This window comes from Chelon labrosus (assembly GCF_963514085.1).
Source record: "Chelon labrosus genome assembly, chromosome: 17".
Lineage (NCBI taxonomy): Eukaryota > Metazoa > Chordata > Actinopteri > Mugiliformes > Mugilidae > Chelon > Chelon labrosus.
This window is the reverse complement of record NC_140350.1, coordinates 23,923,391-23,943,208: the sequence shown is the minus strand read 5'-3', so window position 1 is coordinate 23,943,208 and position 19,818 is coordinate 23,923,391. Positions and strand designations below refer to the sequence as shown.

The following is a 19,818-nucleotide window of genomic DNA, read 5'->3' as shown; positions in this document are numbered from 1 at the left end:
TTCAAAAACACGGAGCAGCGTCACAAATGTGGATTGTTAGTGCGAAACATTGTCGGTTTTTTGGGATTTTACTCACGCCGAATACACAAGTAGAAGCAATGATTTGAAATGGCATTGAGTCATACTTTGTGAGTCACGCATTTGGACGGATATGTCCAAGCCTGTTTAAATTCCCCTACTTTCTAAACGGAGTACGTCACGGTGATGACTGGAGACTGCCCTCATCTTTCCCCCAGGAGGCTCTGCTTCCCAGCCCCTTTGTTCAGTCTAGCCGGTGGGTTGAGTCAGAGGGAGGCTGTGCTAACTTGACAAATCTGCACCAGTGTGTGGAGAACAGCCGACAAGAACGAGAAGAGACATTTTTAAAGCGATCTGTGGAGCAAGAGATTTTTAATCAGAGAGGAGAAATAAAAAAAAAAAAAAAGTTGAGTGTTGCTGATGCTGCGCGTCGTTTTGGGGGAAAACCCGTCCGGACGTTTGAGCTGTGCCCCTGGAGCTGTTTGTCTGCTCTCATCGTGTGATAAACGTGCTAAGCCGTGGCCGGTGCTGCTGCTGCTGCTGCTGATCTGTTTCCAGCAGATCCACGCTGACTCTCCCCTTCCAGCTCCAGCTCCAGCTCCAGCTCAGCATCCATATTTGCATCCCAGGGAGTGGCAGCCGCTAACCTTTCCCCCGGCGTAGAAATTGAAAGTTGGCCGCTCGTCGGACGCCACCCCCTGTGCATTTTCTCGCAGTGAAGGTGAGTATTTTTTGCATTTGTGTGCTTTTATTCCTGCATGCCGTTTATTCTGGGAGGGACTCGGGCTGAAGGGCAGTCTAGACCACGTTGCCGCAGTAGCTACAACAATGGATCAAACCGACGTTGTGTTAGATTTTTGTTGAGGTGCGCATTACCATCATCACCCTCCGTGGCTGTTTTGTCCACAAAAATCAGGTGTCGCCTGAGAAAATGAAGCCTTAACGCAGATGTGCTGTTCTCTCGTATAATCAGGGGCCTGCTTTTGATTTTCCTCTTAAAATGCTCCATTATCTGTGTCTGGATATAAATGATCTGGATGTCAGGAATGTGTGTGCCCCCCCTCCCCAAATGTCCCAACGTGTGCGTATTTCCCCCCCAAGCCTCATCCAGATGTGTGTTGTTTATTTTGGGCTATAACAGCATTATATCCTCCTAATGGGCTCTGAGCCATGATTTGTAGGCCATGCTCCACTTTGGCACCGGCCTACATTGGCTTTCAGTCATATTAATATGACTCTGGTGAAATTGACAGGTTGAGCGTGAAAGAATAGATGAAGTGATGGGGCGTTGATAATTGAGATGAATTTACATGTAGAGCCGTCAGAAACAAACGTGAGGCGAGATGTTTTGCTCAGTGGCACCGCAACACAACTGGAATGAGTGTGTTTTTTATCATAGCCAGTAATGAGCCCATAATTAACAGCTGTCTGTGAAGGTTCTCCATCGTCCACGTCATGGTATGTAGGAAAGACTTGTTTCTTGAAGACGTCTTCAAGAAGCTCTACAAGTCTAGTTGCCTTTCTTTAGCGTTTTTCGGGGCATTCTTTTTGCTTCTGCTATCAATCGTGCCTCCTCCATCATCGGTGGATGGTATGTTGGAGTACTTCGGGTTGTTAAACGACAACAAAACCCAAGCATCTGCCTACAAATCACACCAGGGGAGTTGTGGGGGTTCTTGTGCATGAGTTGTTCAAGTTCTTCAACTAAAATGTGATCGTTTTATGCCGAAATCACAGAAAAAGACTTACTGGAGAGAACCCTACTGTCAGTTCACAAACCTTAGTTCCTCGTTCCTCGTCCAAAGCCAATACTTGAGTTAACTACTGTATGACTAAACTAAAAAATAAACCAAAACAACTCCACTTGAAGACGTTCTACCACAAACCCCTCCTTGGACAGGTGGTGAAACATCTTCAAGAACACCCAGTTGCCTTTGTTTCAGATTAGTTGTAGACGTAAAATGTCCATGAATGACTGCAATTCTTCACAGACTGTTGCTCACGTGCAAAATATTCACACGGTATAAAGAAAAGCAACGCCCAAATCACAATAAACTCCGTTGCATTGTCATTCTGCACGCTGTACAAACAGCTACAGGCTTTATTCACCCTGCTATTTGTGATTCTTTGTCCACCCCTTTTAAAGTACACAAGGGCAGCAAAATATTAGAAATACCTTTCTTTTAAATGCAAATCAGCACAGCGTCACCAAGCCCTTAAAAATAAGCAAAACATATGAGCTTCTTTAAAGGAGCTGTTCTCGATGAACAGTGTGGTGCCTTCATGCAGCTGCGGAGGTTTGATAGTTTAACTGTTCCCGTATTTACTTGTCGCTCCTTTCTCTTCCCTTCAGCTAAATATGGAGAGCGACAGCCACCACTGCCTCGTCTAGTGCCTGATCCGCGAGCCTTCACAACCCAGGCAGGAGCTCCCAGGTCCCGGCCGCCTCCCTGCTACCGTAGAATGAACATGCTCAAGTCCAGCGGACTGAAAATCCCTGGCCGCGGGCCCAAGCATTCCAGCCCAGTGGGAAGGACCTCGGCGGGTGGAACATCCAGCCCCGTTGCCCCCAAAGACAGTAAGTCACTTCCTTCTGCTGACCCCATGGAAAATAGGAGGAGGAGGAGGCTCTTTCTCCCAGTTGTTTCTTCTCATCACCGGAAGTGGCTTAGCTAATTTATTTTAGTTTGAGACGCAGTGGAGCGCAGCTGAGTTCAATTACATGTGGTTTTCATCGTGTTCTTTATGATACAAGAGAAAGTTCATTAGTTGGAGCTCATTGTCTCTGGAAGTGTTTTATTTAACTTCACCTTCTAGCATACTAGCTAGTTAGTTTTTGGTTTTCTCTATTCCCTTTCTTTTGTAATGCTAGTTTTAGTAAAGTTGCTCTAGTATTTTGTCACATTACAAGAAAATGTAATTACTTTTAGTGTTTTTTGACGTAGATCTTCTTTACTGGTTGGTCTGTCACCACTCCCACGCCTCCAATTCAGGATTTCTGTCATGTCAATCTGCAAACTTTGAATGTGGATAACTGTGGTGACCCCCGACATTAAACGCAGACATACCACATGTCCTCCATGGATGTGAAAGGCTGTGACTTTGCACTTTTTTTAGCTGCAGGATCTTTGCAGCTAGTTGCACACTGGACAGCAGCAGAGTGGCAATGATTGACGAGTTGTCTTGTCTTAAAGTAAAGTGAAACAAACAGAGAGATGTGATGATTTTTGGAGAATGTGCAACAGTTTCTAACCTGGAATTTAGAGGCGTCTGTGCGTCCCATGGCCCCCCATTGATGATAAATGCTGACACAACCTCAAAACAAACAGTTCTCCTGGTGCATTTAAGTCATGTCCGGTGAGTCAGGGTCGAGCTTGGGCAGATGACCAAATTTCTAACTTTGCAGAGCGCCCTCCAGCTGCAGCAGGAAGCTGTTTCTGCTACTGAAAAAGTTCTGATTACATGTACAAAGTACTTGTGTGACATATGCAGAACTAGCAGGTGGACGTAATGGAGCATTTCAGTTGTGGAGACCAAAAACAGGTTAAAGAAGAATAAATATTAGCTTTGCATTCGTTAGATGGCCAAAAACGTGACTCTGAGTGAAAATGATGCTCTGCTCCTGACGTTTTTGTCGTATAAACTTTACATGTTGATAATAAACCAGCGTGGCATTTCCTGCTTGCTGTGCAGAACCTAAACTTCTACAAATGTCGTTAAAGTACGACACATTTCTTGTCCCAGTCGTATCTAAGGGATCACTAAAGTTGTCTATCTATCTATCTATCTATCTATCTTCTCATCTCTGGAAGTGGCTCATCTGATTTATTTTTGATCACGTACGTATGCGTAGGTTGCTGAGAGCTCATTTTGGACATGATCGTTTGAGGGAAGTCTTCGAGTGTGTTTACACTGCCGCGTGGCTAGTTAGTTGCTTCCATTAAAATATTTGTTTCTCTGCATTGTGCATCCTTTTGTGACGATGCTTTGGGTAAAGTTGCGCAAGTAATTTTAAAGACGATAATAAATCAGCCTCGCTGTGCAGACCCTAAACTGCCACGAAGGTTGTTAATGCAGCTTTGAGGAAATAAAATAAAAATGCATTGGCTATAAAGCAGGTACATTTTTAGTGTGAAATATAAGCTGTAAAGAAAATTAAATTGCAGTTTAAATGCCTTTTAGGTAAATTACTGGCAGCTCAAATGCACAGCACTATCATCTGCAAGCAGGAAGGTGCAAAAAAAGATGTAATAGAGCTTTAATCGACTTAAGATTAAGACGACTTTATCTTTTATAACGAGTAGAGTCTGTGGATCCAAGGCCTGATGTGTCTCATTCCTTAAACTATTAAAAACACACCAGTGAGCCACACTGTTGCACTGGGAGACACAGTCCTTCATTACTATGAGCATTATAGTTGATTGCAGTTTGACGTTGTCACTCATGCATCATCCTGCTGCAGTAAATACTCACCTAACACCCCCCCAAAAACACAAATGCATCCAAAATAAACCCCTTTTTTACTTTTTTTTTACCTCCAAAAAGCCAAAGAGGAATTATTCCAATAAAATCTGAGATAAAAATGTGCATACACGATTTTGTCGTAGGCAAACGTGGCCGTGCAGCTTCTGAAAAATCAACTGCTGACACTGGGTAACACTAAATTACAACCCCTGTCTGCGCAAAGTAATCACAGCTGCTCTCGGCTCTTAAATGCGACCACGCTGTTTATCCAGCTCCGGTTTTAGCTCATATGACAGCCTCGTCGCTGACGCCCCCCCCCCCCCCCCCCCCCCCCCCACGCACACGTTAGTCCTTTTTCTACTAAATTACAGCTTCCCGTCCAGCTGAGGCGAACGGAGAAAGGAGGAGCGGCCCGGCCCTCTCTCTTCGACTGATAGTACGCTCGTCTCTCATTAGCGTCGGCGGGCATGGGAGGCCTCTTTTATTTTATTTTGTTTGATCAGAGGCTGCTGCGAGTGTGTCACGGTTCACGGTGGCTGTGGAATTTCACGAGGACGGAAAAAACACGTTTACAGCTGCACGAGTTCTGACACAGAATATATAGTTTCTGCATCAACGTGCATTCATGTTAAAAGTTTGTGTCAGGCGCTTGATTTTGTTTGACTCTTGCATCAGTGGCTTTAAATCATCTGAGCACAAGCATTGAACTCTTCCCCTGGTTTGTTTAAGCCACTCTGAAAGAGCACAAACAAACATCTCTCTCTTTTATCCGCCTTTGGCCCGGAGCTCATTTGGTGTTTTCTCTCAGGACGGCTCGATTCGCGGCTGAAATCGTCCCGAGCGCGTCCATTACCAGCTCCAGCGGCTAATCCCTTAGTGCAGCATCTTACCCAGGCCTCGTCAGCTGTTGCTCTGCGTGGACTGGCGCTCATCTAAATTCCAGCTCCTGGTTTGAAACGGTTTGTTCTGCCCATACATGAACTCATTAGTTTGCTCACATCCTGTTTATGCACCAAGGAACATGTGGCTGTATTTTTCCCACAGTTGTACTTCGTGCCTTTAATGGTTTATGGTTTCAACATCAGATACCATGTGATGAGACTCATATTATTTAAGCGGAAAAGTATTTGGGCATATATTGTTCATACTAGTTGGAATGTAAGTGCAATTATTTACCATTTAACCATCTTGTGACAGTTCAATGTTCTGCTGGGAAACTTCTGGACCTGGCATTCATTGGTGTGGATGTTACTTAGACATGTAGCACCCACCTAGACCAGACCAGGCACCCCCACCTCATAGCAATGACACTCCTTGATGGCAGCAGCCATCCCCAGCAGGATGCAGCCTGACACAGACACACACACAAAAACACTTTAGGAACAACTAAAAAAAAAACATGAAGAACAGCACAAGGTGTTGACCTGGCCTCCAAATTCACTAGATCCCAAACTGATCAAGTATCTGTGGGATGATCCACAGAGGCCCCTCCCCTCAAAGCCCCCCCCCACTAACAACAACAGGACACCCTCAGAAGGCCCATGTCCATTCTCTGATGAGTCACCACGAGGGAGATCTGCACAATATGAGGAAGGTGGTCATAATGTTATGCCTGATCGGTGTTCATATGACTTTCTATTTGCAAGTGGCTTCGGTGAATACGTTTTTCAGGATGTCCCAAACTTGCACAAGCAAAATTGTGACTACAGTGAATAAAATTTGTCAGATGTGTGCGAGATGTTCATGTCGTTTAATTCCTTTCGCCCTTAAAGGCCGTGACACACAGAGCTGACAGTCAGCCATTTGCTCAGTGCCGGGCTGTCAGTGAGCGTCTGTAGCCCTCGGACCTCTGTCTGCAGCTTTTCCAGACGATTCAACGTGTTGAATTGCCGGTGGAGTGTGATGGTAAATGTCTTGTTTTTATATATAGGGTTAGGGTTGCACACACGTTCTCACACCGGTGCAGCAACTCGGGGTTCGCTGTCTTGCTCGAGGACGCTTCGCCATGTACCGGCTCTTTGTTTATTTTATGAATCATCTAGAATGAATAAACAGAGAGGCCGGCTATCTATGCTAACAGTAGCTCTTCAGGTTCCCTTTTTACTGCCCCCTGTTGTTATGAAGAGTTTTTACCTTTCACTCTGGCATTGAACGTATGTACTAGGGGTTGCACGAGTTGAAATTTTTTTAAGACAACTGCTTTGTTGAGAACAGACAGCTCATGTGCTAAATACTGTGTGCTTCATATATGTATAGCCTGTATAAAAACAGGCAGCACCTCAGTACCATCACTTCTCCGTGTACTGCAGGTCTAATAACTTTGACAATGAAATTCACCATCAAATAGTTGATGTGCAGCCTCCTTCAGGACATTTGGTGAAGTTGTTAACTGACTGCTGTCCAGAGGATTTGGACCGTTCCTCTGCTAGCGTTAGCGTTAGCCTTTTCAGATGCATTGCAGTAGTACTTTAGTTGTATTTAAGACTGACATGTCACGGTAGTATGGGCTTCATCTATAGTGAAGTATTTCCACACGCTTCGCTGCTAGTTTGCTGCAACGACCCACTGCGCTCCTCATCTGTCTTCTGGGAGGCGTCCATGATGTTATTGTTACGTGATCAGTGACTGGTCCAAAAAGGGCAACATGAGGTGTTGTCAAAGTCTGTCTTCTTTACTGGTAGTTATTTGACATCGTTTCGGTGTGTCTGCACCTTTTAAAGTATATTGTCATCTCAGTCCTCCAGGTCATGGTATATCTAAAGTAAAGCCAAAACAAAGGCAGCTGGGCTTGTCTGAGGTTTCTTCCACCACTTGCGCAAGTGGCTTCTTTAGTTCAGAACGTGTCAGATAAGGCATAACACATGTTGTGTGTATAAGACGTGCAAAAATAGTGTAGTGAATGATGCCTCCAGAGTTGGCTCCAGTGTGTACGTTTCAGAGCCACAAACAAACCGTAGAAATATGCAAAAGTGCACATATAACTCATATTTTGACTTTTGTTATGACTAGTCCAATTATATATCCCACTAAATATGATCTTTTTAATTTGTTTAATTAAAAGTCTTACAGTGACAGGAATGGTATGAGACACTTTCTTACTGAGAATTAGATAAGAAGATTGGTGTCACTCTCTTATCTTCATAGCTGTGTAGCTTAGCACAAAGACCAGATATGGTGGGAGCAACTGGACAGACTCTTTCCAAACTAACAAATCCTCCTACTAGTCACATTAAAACTCACTGATAAACTCTTATTTATTTGGATTAAAGATTTGATTGATGAGTAACACATTACCGATATCTTGAATCATGTGAATGCTATTAAAATCAACTCCAAAATTTGCACTTTTGAACTCGGTCAGAAGTAAATCCACAACTTATGGAGCATTAGGGCCTCTTTAAAGGGTTATTTTTCAATAGTTTTGCTTTGCATTTATGATTATATCCTTCCTTTCACTTCAAGATGGCAATAAAACGCTTAAGAGGATATCAGTGGGATAGTACCGGCGCCTCAGTGAGTCCACGGAGGGATTAGCTTCCTGCCCCAGATAGTCTTAACGGTGACCTGGCCTTGTACTCCGATTCTCAACCCCTCTGTTTGTTGCTTTTCGCTGGGGCCACTGTGAGGAGAAGATGCCCCCCCCCCCCGTGTCGGAAGTTGGCCGAGTTTACTAAATTTAAAGCACTGTTTTGGGCCTCTTGAGGAAGCCATGATGGGACGGTGAGCGGAGGAACATATACGAGGCCTTCCTCCAGAGCTGCACCACCTATCGTTTGGGGCACAAATATCACTGCAGGCTGCATTTGTTTGATCCTCTTAAAGCATCTTAGACTTTGCGATGTGATACGATTTTGGTAAAGCACTGCAAAAACGCGAGTCCATCACCTGTAGCCTGCTTGAGGCTACAGGTGATGGACTTGTCCCTTAAATGTAGGTCATGACACCCTCATGAATATCTGGAAATAACACTAGATTGGACCACAGTGCATTTGAAAGCAATAGATTGATCGAAACTGAAAACACATCTGTTACTGTCTCAGCCTTATACCGCCGCCACTGAAGACAACAAAATAAGCCCTGACACATTGATAAGTAAAACAGGACTGAAGATGATAGTGGTTGTGGAAAATAATCAGAAATAAGCAGAGGCCAGAGAAAGAGGGATGTGTGTAACCAAAGCAGGGAGAGATGGAGGGGGACGGGGTGGGTAATTGGAGGGAGGAGGGACGGGAGGAAGCTCTGGAGGTTTCATTGTGCCGAGCTGATGAATAGTGGGATTCAGATGGTGGTGGGAGGTGGCCAAGCACAATAGTGAAAGTAAGGGCTGTGTTTCCAGTCTTCCTTCTGCCCAGGATCCTTTTACCCTCGCTCTCCTGTTGCCCCAGCAACCCCAATCACGGGCTGGCTCAGGCTTTTTAAAGCCACACTGGATCACACGTAGCATTGTTTCAACCTCCCAGAAAAATCAGTGTGTGTTAACGTTACAGCCGAGAGGCGGTGGTGAATTGTGTTTGCTTACATCGTCTGTCAGCGCCCAGTAGCAGGTGTCATACTGTACAAGACAAAAGAAACATGACGGTGAGATTTGATTTGCTTAAAGGTGCAAACAAAAGGCAAACCCATGCAGTGGTTTCTTCACTTCTAAAATGGCCGGTGGGGAGTTTAGATGTTTAGACGCATAATTTCAACATCTGTGGGTTAGAACTGGAGACGTCATGTTGATGAACGGTGAAACGTCATGGTGAAAGCACTGTGGCTCAGGCGGTAGCGCCGGTTGTCCAATAATTGCAGGGTTGGTGGTTCAGTCCCTGCCAAACCAAAAGCCGGCCCGAAGCGTCCTTGATGAACCTTGTATGGCAGTTTCCTCAAGTGGCGTATGATCAGGTTAATGAAAAAATCTTAAACAAGTCCAATTGCGTTGGTTGATTTGGATTTTAGACATACCTACCATGGCCTGGATGCCTGAGAATCATCACAGACATTGGGAGGTAGTTAATAAAAAGTGTCTTCGTTAGAAAGAAGAGCTCCTAAAACCAGACCAATGTAAGAATTTAGAATATTAATGTCCAGGTCAACTTATTGGCCAACAGGAGTTTTCTCAGGTACATTTCCAAACCATCCCTGGGGCTTTTGGATGGAGCTGGTTTTCCACCAATTGCAGGGTTGGTGGTTCAGTCTCTGTCCTTGGATAAGACCACAAACCAGTTGCTCCCACAAGCCCCTTGCATGGCAGCTTCCTCAAACTGACACGTGAACGGGTAAATAAGAAAAAATGTTATGTACATTAAGTGCAGACCAGTTATCCTTTGTCCTAAGAACCCTTTGCTTGTACCTTCGTTTTCTAGATATACCGTCCCATGGCCTGGTTGACTGAGAATCGTCACAGGCATTGGAGGTTGCTACTAGAAAGACAAACTCCTTTAACCAGAGTAATGTCATGCCTACGTCTTACTTCTGCAGATGGTACTTTCGGAAACAAGGCTTATTGAGGAAATCTGAACAAGACGTTCAATATTTCCATGCAGACACACTGACCAGGAGGTGCCTTGCCAAACCATTGCCGGTGCATTCATTGTCCAGCTGTGAACCCAGCTGCAGAAATCATTGAACAATATGGGTCAAATACAGCGTGACCTACGACTGAAGCTGATGCTGCGTGTCAGTTTACCCCGCATGGCATCCATTTTGACACATTACTGATCAATGCCTGAGTGCTCCCATCTTGTGATTGTCAATATCTTTTGTCCAGCTTTTATCTTGGTGCGAAACAATGAAAGTAAACACATTTGAAAGGCCGTCTCTTCTGAAAGGCTGCACCACGTTGCACGGTTCATCTTTGAGATAATCACTCGGGACTGAACAAATTGTCCCAGAACTTACCAGAAGCAGCACATTTCTAAAACCTTCCAAACTGTATCATTACGTTAAATTCCCTCTTTGAAGTTGCACCCATTTGCATTCGTGTCTCACATAACAACATATGGAAGCAATTGGTGCATAAAGTGTATAAAACACAACCATCAGGGCCCTGAGACAGCCTCAGGCCCTCTCTGAGGGTGTCGGGGAGACAACCCCGGCACCAACCATCCCTGCACGCATACGCTGATAAACAGCAATTTACTGGCAGTGCGGTGCAGTAGACCGCGAGTTAATGGTGCCCTGCTCAGTTTACAGGCTGCTGTGGAAAAAAAAAAAAACTGAAAGACCCAGCTCATCTATTTGCCAAACAGGACTGCATGACGGGGTTAATCACAGACACATCACAGATACCATCTCTCTGACCCACTTTTCAGAAGGAATTAGGGTATCGCCTAATCTTGCACAAACTGCACGGTTGTCCTGGATGATGCCACACAAGCTCTTTTTTATTTGCCAGCATGACACGGTCAAACGGGGCGAATGGTGTGAAGGCGATTCTGCTGGACTGTGAATGAGGATGTGCTCACAATGTACACAGTGTTAGGCTTAAAATGCAGGCAGGGCTTTTAGCTATGAGAATGTGTGTTAATTTACATGCACATTTTACAACATTTGTTTTATTTCAGCTACTGTTTCATGGCAAATAACATAGACTGTCTCTTCTTTTCTAGGCGCTCCACTCAAGCCAACCACACCGACTAAAATCTCTGAAGAGGGCGACGATGTTTTGGGGGATTACACCGTTGGCGAACAGGTCTGGGTCAACGGCGTCAAACTGGGAGTTATAGCCTACCTTGGGGAGACCCAGTTTGCCCCTGGACAGTGGGCGGGCGTGATACTGAATGACCTAGTTGGCAAAAACGATGGTTCAGTGGGTGGCGTGCGCTACTTTGAGTGCCAGCCCCTCCAGGGCATCTTCACGCGCCCCTCGAAGCTCACCCGGCAGCCGGTCGGAGAGGGGAGCGACAGCCACTCGACCGACTCGACCCAGACTCAGACTCAGCACGGCGGCAGCAGCGCCCCCGCTGGCCAGCGGGTAGTGGTGACGCTCAGAGAGGGCCTGCTCAACAGCGCCGTGAAAACAGGAAATGAGTCGGGGTCCAACATGTCTGACAGCGGCTCTGTTAAAAAAGGCGGAGATAAAGATCTTCGGGTTGGAGATCGAGTTTTGGTGAGTAATTTTGCGTACTCTGCAAGAATATCTCAAAAGATTATAGAATGTATTTATTAAGAGGAACCAAATATATTCCCACAAATGTTTTGGGTATGACATGATAGAAACCTTGGCTATCGAAACTTTTCATGCATCCTTACTTTTCTTTAGGTTTATCGCTAGCTGCTTCCCTCTCACTTATAGTTTATGCTAAGCTAACAGGCTCATAGCTGCAGCTTTACATGTCACAGTCAGACATGGGGATGCTGTTGACCCTCTCGTCCAACCCATTACCAGACAACGTCATCAAAAAATGTGAACTAATAATTACACTTTCTAATCTTTTTTTGTGAATATTAGAGATTAGCATCATCTATCGTAGCAGAAAGTAACTGAGTAATAAGCCCCCCATGGATGGCTAATTACAGTTTCATGCAGCTCTCAGTAAAGATGGATTCGTGCAGGGTAATGTGATACATTGGTTGAACCCCACAGGGGAGTTCTGTTTTTCCTCTTTCTCTCTGCCGCTAGAATTTAACCTTCAACCAACCTCTGTTCCTTTATCCGTTCTTTATCCGTCAGTCTATTGTTGCACAAACGCTGGTCAAACTGTTGAGGGTAGACCTCAGCGGGCTTTTGCTTGTGTTCTTGCTGACTTCTGTTGGCGTGTACAGCGTTCACCGCATGGAATTATTGGCCCCGGGTCGCTTTGCTTTCCATTTACTGATGGGCACAGGGGATAGTTACATCAGATCCTGCACAGTTAGAAACTGGGAGGCCGAGAAGCCTTCCTACTGGTCAATATTGTAAATCACTCAGGATTACTTCCAGCACTTAAAAGAGGAGAGACCGCTGCTGACACATTGATCAGCGAATCCATCTATTTCCTTAAGCCTCTCCTGTGAAATGAATCTCACTGCGGTGACTTGGTTTGTGCCACCCTCCTCCGCCGCTGGAAATACAACACTGCCTCGAAGAATTCTGTGAAATGAGCACAAAAGTGTGGAACTCAGATTACGCACTGTGGACGATAAGGCGAAGAATATTCTCTTCGTTAGGTATTGAATTATGTGATAGTAGCAGGAGTCGGACACGCTGTTTGTTTGAAGTGTGTGTGTTGAACTGGAAGCGGGGTGTGGTCGTGCTTTCATACAGAGGAGTAGTCTTTAACCGAGGTCAGATTTTTGCTGGTGTGTGCGGGTCCTAGAGTTGTACTCAGGAAGACATTACTAAGAATATTTTAGAAAAACTGCAGACAATCTCAGAGGCTGAACACAGGGATCATTGTCTTCATTCGCCTTGGCATATTTGACTACAGAAAAAGAGATCCGCAGAGGTTAAATGAGCGCTTCCTTTCAGTGTGACTGCATGTGATGAGGCTGAGTGTTTCAGCTGAATATTTGCGAAGCCACTAAAACAGCCGCGAGCCGGTGAAATTGTCCCGTAACACAAGCTTAACGCAGTTGTAGCGGCTTTAATTGGGTGTTCTTTGAGTTTTATTAAATGGTGATTTGCGGATTTAATTTCATGCAGTTTGAGTCTGATTTTACTGGCTGATACTCTCCTGCATCATTACATGGATGCTGACTCATAATAACTTAATTCAGTACATCTTAAATCTGCAGGATTTCCCATTACGAGGCCGACTGGAAGCAAACAAATCACCCAACGCTGCATCATTTCTCGCTCATTACCGTTGCCCTGCCGGTGTGTGTGCACACTGTTGAGTAGCTTGTGCATTAGCACTCAAATAAAACAATAATTATTATCTGCAATCCTGGAGGCCAGGGGATTAGACAATTAAGTGTCATGATGGTAGAAACAGACACTAAACCCCATGACTGACCATTACGAACATTGCGTGACGTCACCCAGAGAGCAGTTTTGAAGCTCAGTTTTGTGGCTCTGGTTGCCGCCATCTTGGAAATGCCTCATTACAAGATGAGATTAAACAGATGAGTTGTATAAAAGAAACTCCATCTTGGAGAAATTAGCTATTTAGACCAAAACTGTTTCCTGTAGCAGGTTGTAAACTTTTTTATTTCTCTTGTAAAGTTGGATTTTTTTAACATGGACGTCTGTGGGGATTCACTCCCTTTTGGAGTTAGTCAGCAGAGGACAGGTTGGCGCATTCATGTTCATTTTCCAGCTCCACAAGATTCCACTTGAACAGTCTTTGCATGGCATCGCATTGAACAGGTTTTTACAATCACTGCATGAGTTTGTTCCTTGTTGTGGTTGTCCTCGACGGTGCTAACATGGTGCTGTTTAGCATGGTCACTGCTTTAGGTTAGCGTGCTAACATTTGCGCTACGTCAAGAAATTTTGGTCACTTGAGAAAAAAGTCTCAGGGAGTTATCAAACGTTAATCATTAACGTACGAACAGAGGAGATACCAAATATAGCTGCAGTCCATGCAAAGGTTGTTAACGTGATGGTGGTTCAACATGAAAAGTCAAGAGATCACGAAATTCGTAAGGGTGAATCGTCTGGGAACTATCAATGTCTGTACCAAATTTGTTGCCAATCCATCTTGTGGTTGAGCTATTTCTGCCTTAAACAAAAAAAGGTGTTGGACCGACTGCACCTTACTTTCATTGCCATGTATCAATAGGCCAAGCTAAAAATACATAGTATGTTGTGTAATAATAAGATGAGCTGAGATCGTGATCATTCGTTTTGGCCTTGTGATTTATACTTCACGAGGAAACTCAAGTGCTGAACTCTGGGGAAGTCCTCATAGGCTCCTCCCACTGCAGGATACGTCGCATACGCTAAGCATTGTGGGAGATGCGGGAGATAGATGACGACAGGCGCTTTTCTTATTATTTTCGGGCGTCGGCCAGTCGTTTAGTGGTCACACTGCGAATATTAGCATCTGGGAGCTCACAGAGTGGCTGCTGGCATTTCCGCTTTACCGCTTTAACCATGCCCCAATCACGCAACAGTAACCGGACGCCGACCAGTGCCTGGTTGACGTGTCGAGGACAAGCTACGAGAACAAAATGACAAACCGACGAACGAGAACAAATATCTTGCTTCTCATGGAGTATGTAAAGGCCTTTAAGGTCCAGATTTAGCTCGTCTCATCTCTTAGCCACAATGAGTACAGCTTTTAGATGAGTTTGGCCGAACCAGGAGCCAAGATGGGGCTTATGCTGACTGACTGCATTTGGCCTCATTGGCATTTTGACACTGAGTCACCGAGACATCGCACAGCCACGCTGACAGTCATCCCAGTTTAATGTCTTGTGACACCACAGTGTTTCTCGGCTCGTCTCCGGCCTCGGCGGTTTGAGAAAAGGACAAGTCGGCTCAGGAGCGGAAATTAATTTGACAACAGAAGTCTGAAGAGTGACTCACCACACCTTGCTTTGCTTTGTCGCCCTTGCTCTCGACTTCCAGCTGAATCCAGGAATTTGTGAATGCATTTTTTTGGTTGCACGCTGGATTCACTCCAAAAGCAAATAAATGTGAGAGAAAGATTGAGACGTTTGCAGATGTGGCGCGAACGCATCTGGGGCTCTGTGCAGTTTTCCCTCATCTTGTTCATTTTGCACGTTAATTTAACAACCGCCTGGGGCTGAGAGTATAGTAATGTAGTTAGAGAAACCCTAAATCTAATCCGTTACAGGTGCAGAAGGTTAATTAGTTGTGTTAGAAATGAAGAAGCAAACGTTTCTTAGGATGGGGGAAATCAGATTTAGAGTGGCAGGTGTTTGTCTTAAACCTTAAAGGAAATGGGATGCACGTTGATGGATTTTTTATTTTGCGTGTCATACATGTGGCTGCCATGTGTGAAAGACATTCAGCAGCTGTGTTAGTCAGCTCTGCAGCGCGTGAGTGGGTTTTAGAGCGTCTTCCTAACAGGAAATCCATTTGTCTGACTGGAGAGTGCAGAGAGGATCCTAAATATATCACCAGTGACAGAAAGGGTTTCCTCTTCACATGTCTTGAGATCATCACGATCTCTCCCCAAGAAGTGTTATGTAAGATGGACTAAGTAAACAGAAAGAATGAGCAAAAATCGGAAAATACATTCTTTAAACCCTAGAGCTTCACAACCATCCGTCACCGCTGTTACAGAGCATTTTTAGAAACTCATGACCTTCTATGTTTAGGTTATTGCATCTAATTTGATAACAGGGGATTAAAGGGGAACTACTCATTCGGGAGATAATTAGATCTGTGTATATCCATATAGTGGGAGTGACTGGGGCACCGAAAAGCAGCCTCTAAATAACATTAGCATTATCTGCCGCGAAACTTTTTTTTGCAACATGGCTGAATATTTTTCAGATTCTGAGGTTGTGGACGAACCATAGCAGTAGCAAATTACAGGTAAACAAGCCGACTGTTGCGGGTGCGCCCGGCGCCCAGAGATGACATCATCCAGGCCAGAAGACATCATCTGGGGTTTGTAGGTCAATCTACAGACACCGGATGATGATAACAGGTAACTCCGAACTCAACGGAGAACAGCACTAGCGTACGATAACAAAATATTGGCGAAATAAACAAATAATGCGTTATTTAGAGACTGCGTTTCGGTGCCCCATTCACTTCCATTATATGGATATACACAGATCTAAATATCTCCCGAACGACTACAAATTACACAAAAGTTATATGGGTGAGTAAACGATCGTATTTTATGCCAGAAATAAGGTCCAGGTTGTAAAAAAAATAATAATAATGATGTAAAACTTCTTTCACAGCCACTTGCCTTGTGTTGCATTAACAGCCTCTCTTGCCCTCATTGCCGTCAGGTCGGAGGCTCTAAGATGGGGGTCATACGTTACATGGGGGAGACGGACTTCGCCAAGGGTGAATGGTGTGGGGTCGAGCTGGATGAGCCTCTGGGGAAGAACGACGGCGCAGTAGCTGGTACAAGGTACACTCTCACACTGTTGTATTTATGCTTCAAGGATCCTCCAGATCCTTTGCCATTCTGGGGGTGTTGCTTGGATTTTAGATCCAAAGGACAAAAGCGGAGAGAGAAAATGAAAAAACCCGGCAGTAGCCATTTATAGTCAGTACTGCACACATTTGAAGTAGTTTTAGGATTTACTGTGTATTCCTTGGCTCTGTGTTCAAAGTATCCAAGATAGAGGAAGAATATTAGAAAATAGAAGCTTATAATTATCAATTATCAGTGCTGGTTTCTGCATGTTTTAATATTTTATACATATATACATATACATATAACACAAGTGATTTTGCCGTCTAACCAATCGCCTCTATCCCCGTCATCTCGTCCTGCAGATACTTTCAGTGTCTTCCCAAGTTCGGCCTGTTCGCCCCCATCCACAAGGTGATCCGCATCGGCTTCCCCTCCACCAGCCCGGCCAAGGCTAAGAAGAGCAAGCGGATGGCCATGGGGGTCTCCTCTCTGGCCCACAGCCCCAGCAGCTCCTCCATCAGTTCAGTCAGCTCGGTGGCCTCCTCTGTGGGTGGACGCCCGAGCCGAGCTGGACTGGTAAGATGGCTGCTTCGAAAAGCACACGGGGCGGGCTGGTTTTCTGTCTTTCAGAGGGTTCGATGGGTAACTAGCCGCTCTCACGTCTGTGAGCTAACGCTGAAGCCACAGACAGTCCTGTCGTCGGCATGAGTCAAGAAAGAATTCATGAAAGCGCAAATATTCATTTTTAGACATGCAGCAAGTTGAGCGCTGGAGGACCGGGCTAACTGTTTCCCCGTCTTCATGCTAAGCTAAGCTAACTGGCCGCTGTCTGTAGCTTTATATTTACCACACAGACATGAGAGTGGTGGGGATTTTGCCGTCAGTTGTGTCAGAATATTTTGCTCGAAATTATTCCTTATAAGTAAGTAAGTAAATATTATAATAGTATGGTTAATTTTAAGAAAAGTTCCACTTTATTAAAGAGTTCCTGTTTTTATCCAGGGTTCCTATAGAGTAGTATCAGATTAGAGGTACAATGGTTTCTAGACTCTTTGTCTGCCAGCTAATAGAACCTCTTCACATTTCCTAGACGGTATGTGTCGCCTGGATGTTGGTTGTAGTCTCGGTGGTGTGTTCAAATGCATCTTTTTTTGGCTCAGACACAGGAAACATAGGGGGACATGCCAGCGCCCCCCATTCAGACCTCACATTAACATCCTTCCTGAGAAACCGGATCTTAAAGTACAGGTGTGAACACACCCAGGATGCATTGAGGTGGTCCAGGACACAGTGTGAACACCGGGTCACATTAAAGACCGCCTACTCATGCATCAGTGGAGTTTTGCCTCATTCATACGTTCAGAGTTTGTGCGGGTCTCTAAAATAACTAAACTCATGGCGGAGATAAATTAATAATAATTGAAGGCGGGTGCTGTCAGTGAATGAGAATGACTTCACGTCTCGCTCCAGACTATGCAGCTTTTCAACATGTCGGTTCTTGGTTCTGATGCACCCCTCAGAGAGATCCAACAGAGAGAGCAGCTGTTTTAATATTATACTGCACCGCCAAATTATTATTTATTTCTATACAGACTGAGAAACTCTCAAGTGCTGGCTGGGGACGCATGCTGAGAGACAGACTGCTCAGGTTGGATTTTAATGCAAAATCTAAATGAGGCCAAATCTGCACTTCATTGCAGATTTTTTAATTATTTTTTTTTATGAGGTTGGTTTGGTGTGTCCTATCTTAAGGAAACCATCTTTTATGGCTCAGCTGATTGTCGTTTCCATGGACACAGTTAGTAAACAAAGCATTTTGGTTCTTGTTGGTTCTTGTTGGTGTGGTGGTTAGCACTGATGCCTCACAGCTAGAAGGTTCTGGGTTCTAATCCCTCGGCTGACTGGGGCCTTTCTGTGTGGAGTCTGCATCCAGGGTGTACCCCGCCTCTCACCCAATGACAGCTGGGATAGGCTCCAGCCCCCCCGCGACCCTTCACAGAACAATCAGTTACAGAAGATGAATGAATACTCACTGTTTTAGTATTTCAGTTTAAACTCCAGCTACTCTCCAGCTATCTGGCAACTCAGTATCAAATTTAAATGATTAATATCTAGCCTTTTTTGCCCACACAGCTCAGATATGGTCTGAAAATAAAAGATTATAAAAGAAGAAAAAGATCTGAATCTGGAAAAGTACTAGAAATGAAAAATGTGCAGGAGCCTCGTCCATGAAGTCAGTTGGCCACTAAACATCTGTATGTGGCCAATAATCTGCTGTGTTCTGCCCAGAGCTTCAAACCAGGGGCTGATGAATTGGTTCATTGTACTGAAACCCTCTTTTATCTGCTGAGCGGTTAATCATTTGCACTTCGTTGCCGTGCGCTGTCAGACTCTGATTCACCGACGGCGCATTTTTGCTCCCGTGTGAAAAATGTGCAGTCCTGCAACTTAAAACTCAGACTAAAAATCCTCACCGACAGCTGGCAGCGAACTAAAAAAACACAAATGGGACATCGAGGCATCTCACATTGATTTTAGCCTCCGGTTGGAGCCAGATCTTCGTCAGAGAACACTCCCCTTTACTTTGCTTAATTGTTGGCAGCGGCGTCCGACGGCACTGGAAGCCACCTTTTTTTTTTTGTGAATTATCAGGCCGATCACGGTGCACGGAGCGTTCTGAGTTACCGCCGCTGCTGAAGATGTTTGAGTCGGTTCTGTTAAGTGGCAGGAAAGCAGGCGCAGGTCGTAAAGTGTGAGGCTAATATGAAGGAGCAGGGATGGAGACGAACGAGAGGAGCTCAGACACAGATTAGCTCCGAGCCTCAGTCGTCTGCTGCACATACGGCAAAGAGAATAAACCTCAGACTATACAAACATTACTTAACTGCAGCTTTTATAACAGTATGCACTAACCCGCTAAAACATTAGGTACGCTAGTGACTGTTGTGATGTTCAGTTGATGTTGAAACAGCGTCAGAAAGGTGGTGATTTGACTGTATGATGGAGGTTGCTGTGCTGTTAAACTGGACTGAATTAAAGGGTTTCTGGTATTTAGCCTGGTACTTAGCCACTGACTAAAATGTCAAAATTATAGGAACATACGTACAACGCGTTGAATCAACGGCTCCAACACAACATTTTAGAACAATAAGAACAATTTAAACAGCTCTCATGACATTAGTTATGTTGAAAGATTGGTCGTCCCAGGACCTGAGGATTGGGACTAGTCAAGTACATCCCATAGCAGCGGCACAGAGGTACTGGGTGGAGGACAGGCGCCGGGTCCCACAGACAAATTAACATGAGGATGGGGAGTTTTCCTAAATCTTTTCATTTGGAGGCAGCTGTTCAGAAAAGTTAA

General features: G+C 44.8%; 1 protein-coding gene across 4 annotated transcripts in view; it reads left to right on the top strand.

Moving 5' to 3' along the window:
- Positions 1–231: 231 nt before the first annotated feature.
- The window catches only part of clip2 (CAP-GLY domain containing linker protein 2), a 41,519-nt gene continuing 21,932 nt past the window's right edge, over positions 232–19,818 (top strand). For 3 of the 4 annotated variants that reach the window (XM_084564496.1, XM_084564495.1, XM_084564493.1), the window contains exons 1-5: positions 232–739; positions 2,372–2,596; positions 11,073–11,572; positions 16,324–16,448; positions 16,820–17,033. In XM_084564496.1, the coding sequence (XP_084420622.1) occupies positions 2,482–2,596; positions 11,073–11,572; positions 16,324–16,448; positions 16,820–17,033 (954 nt within the window). In that variant the 5' untranslated portion in view covers positions 232–739; positions 2,372–2,481. Of the gene's footprint in view, positions 740–2,305; positions 2,597–11,072; positions 11,573–16,323; positions 16,449–16,819; positions 17,034–19,818 lie in introns of those variants that run through there. The other variant, XM_084564494.1, reaches the window with a different exon arrangement.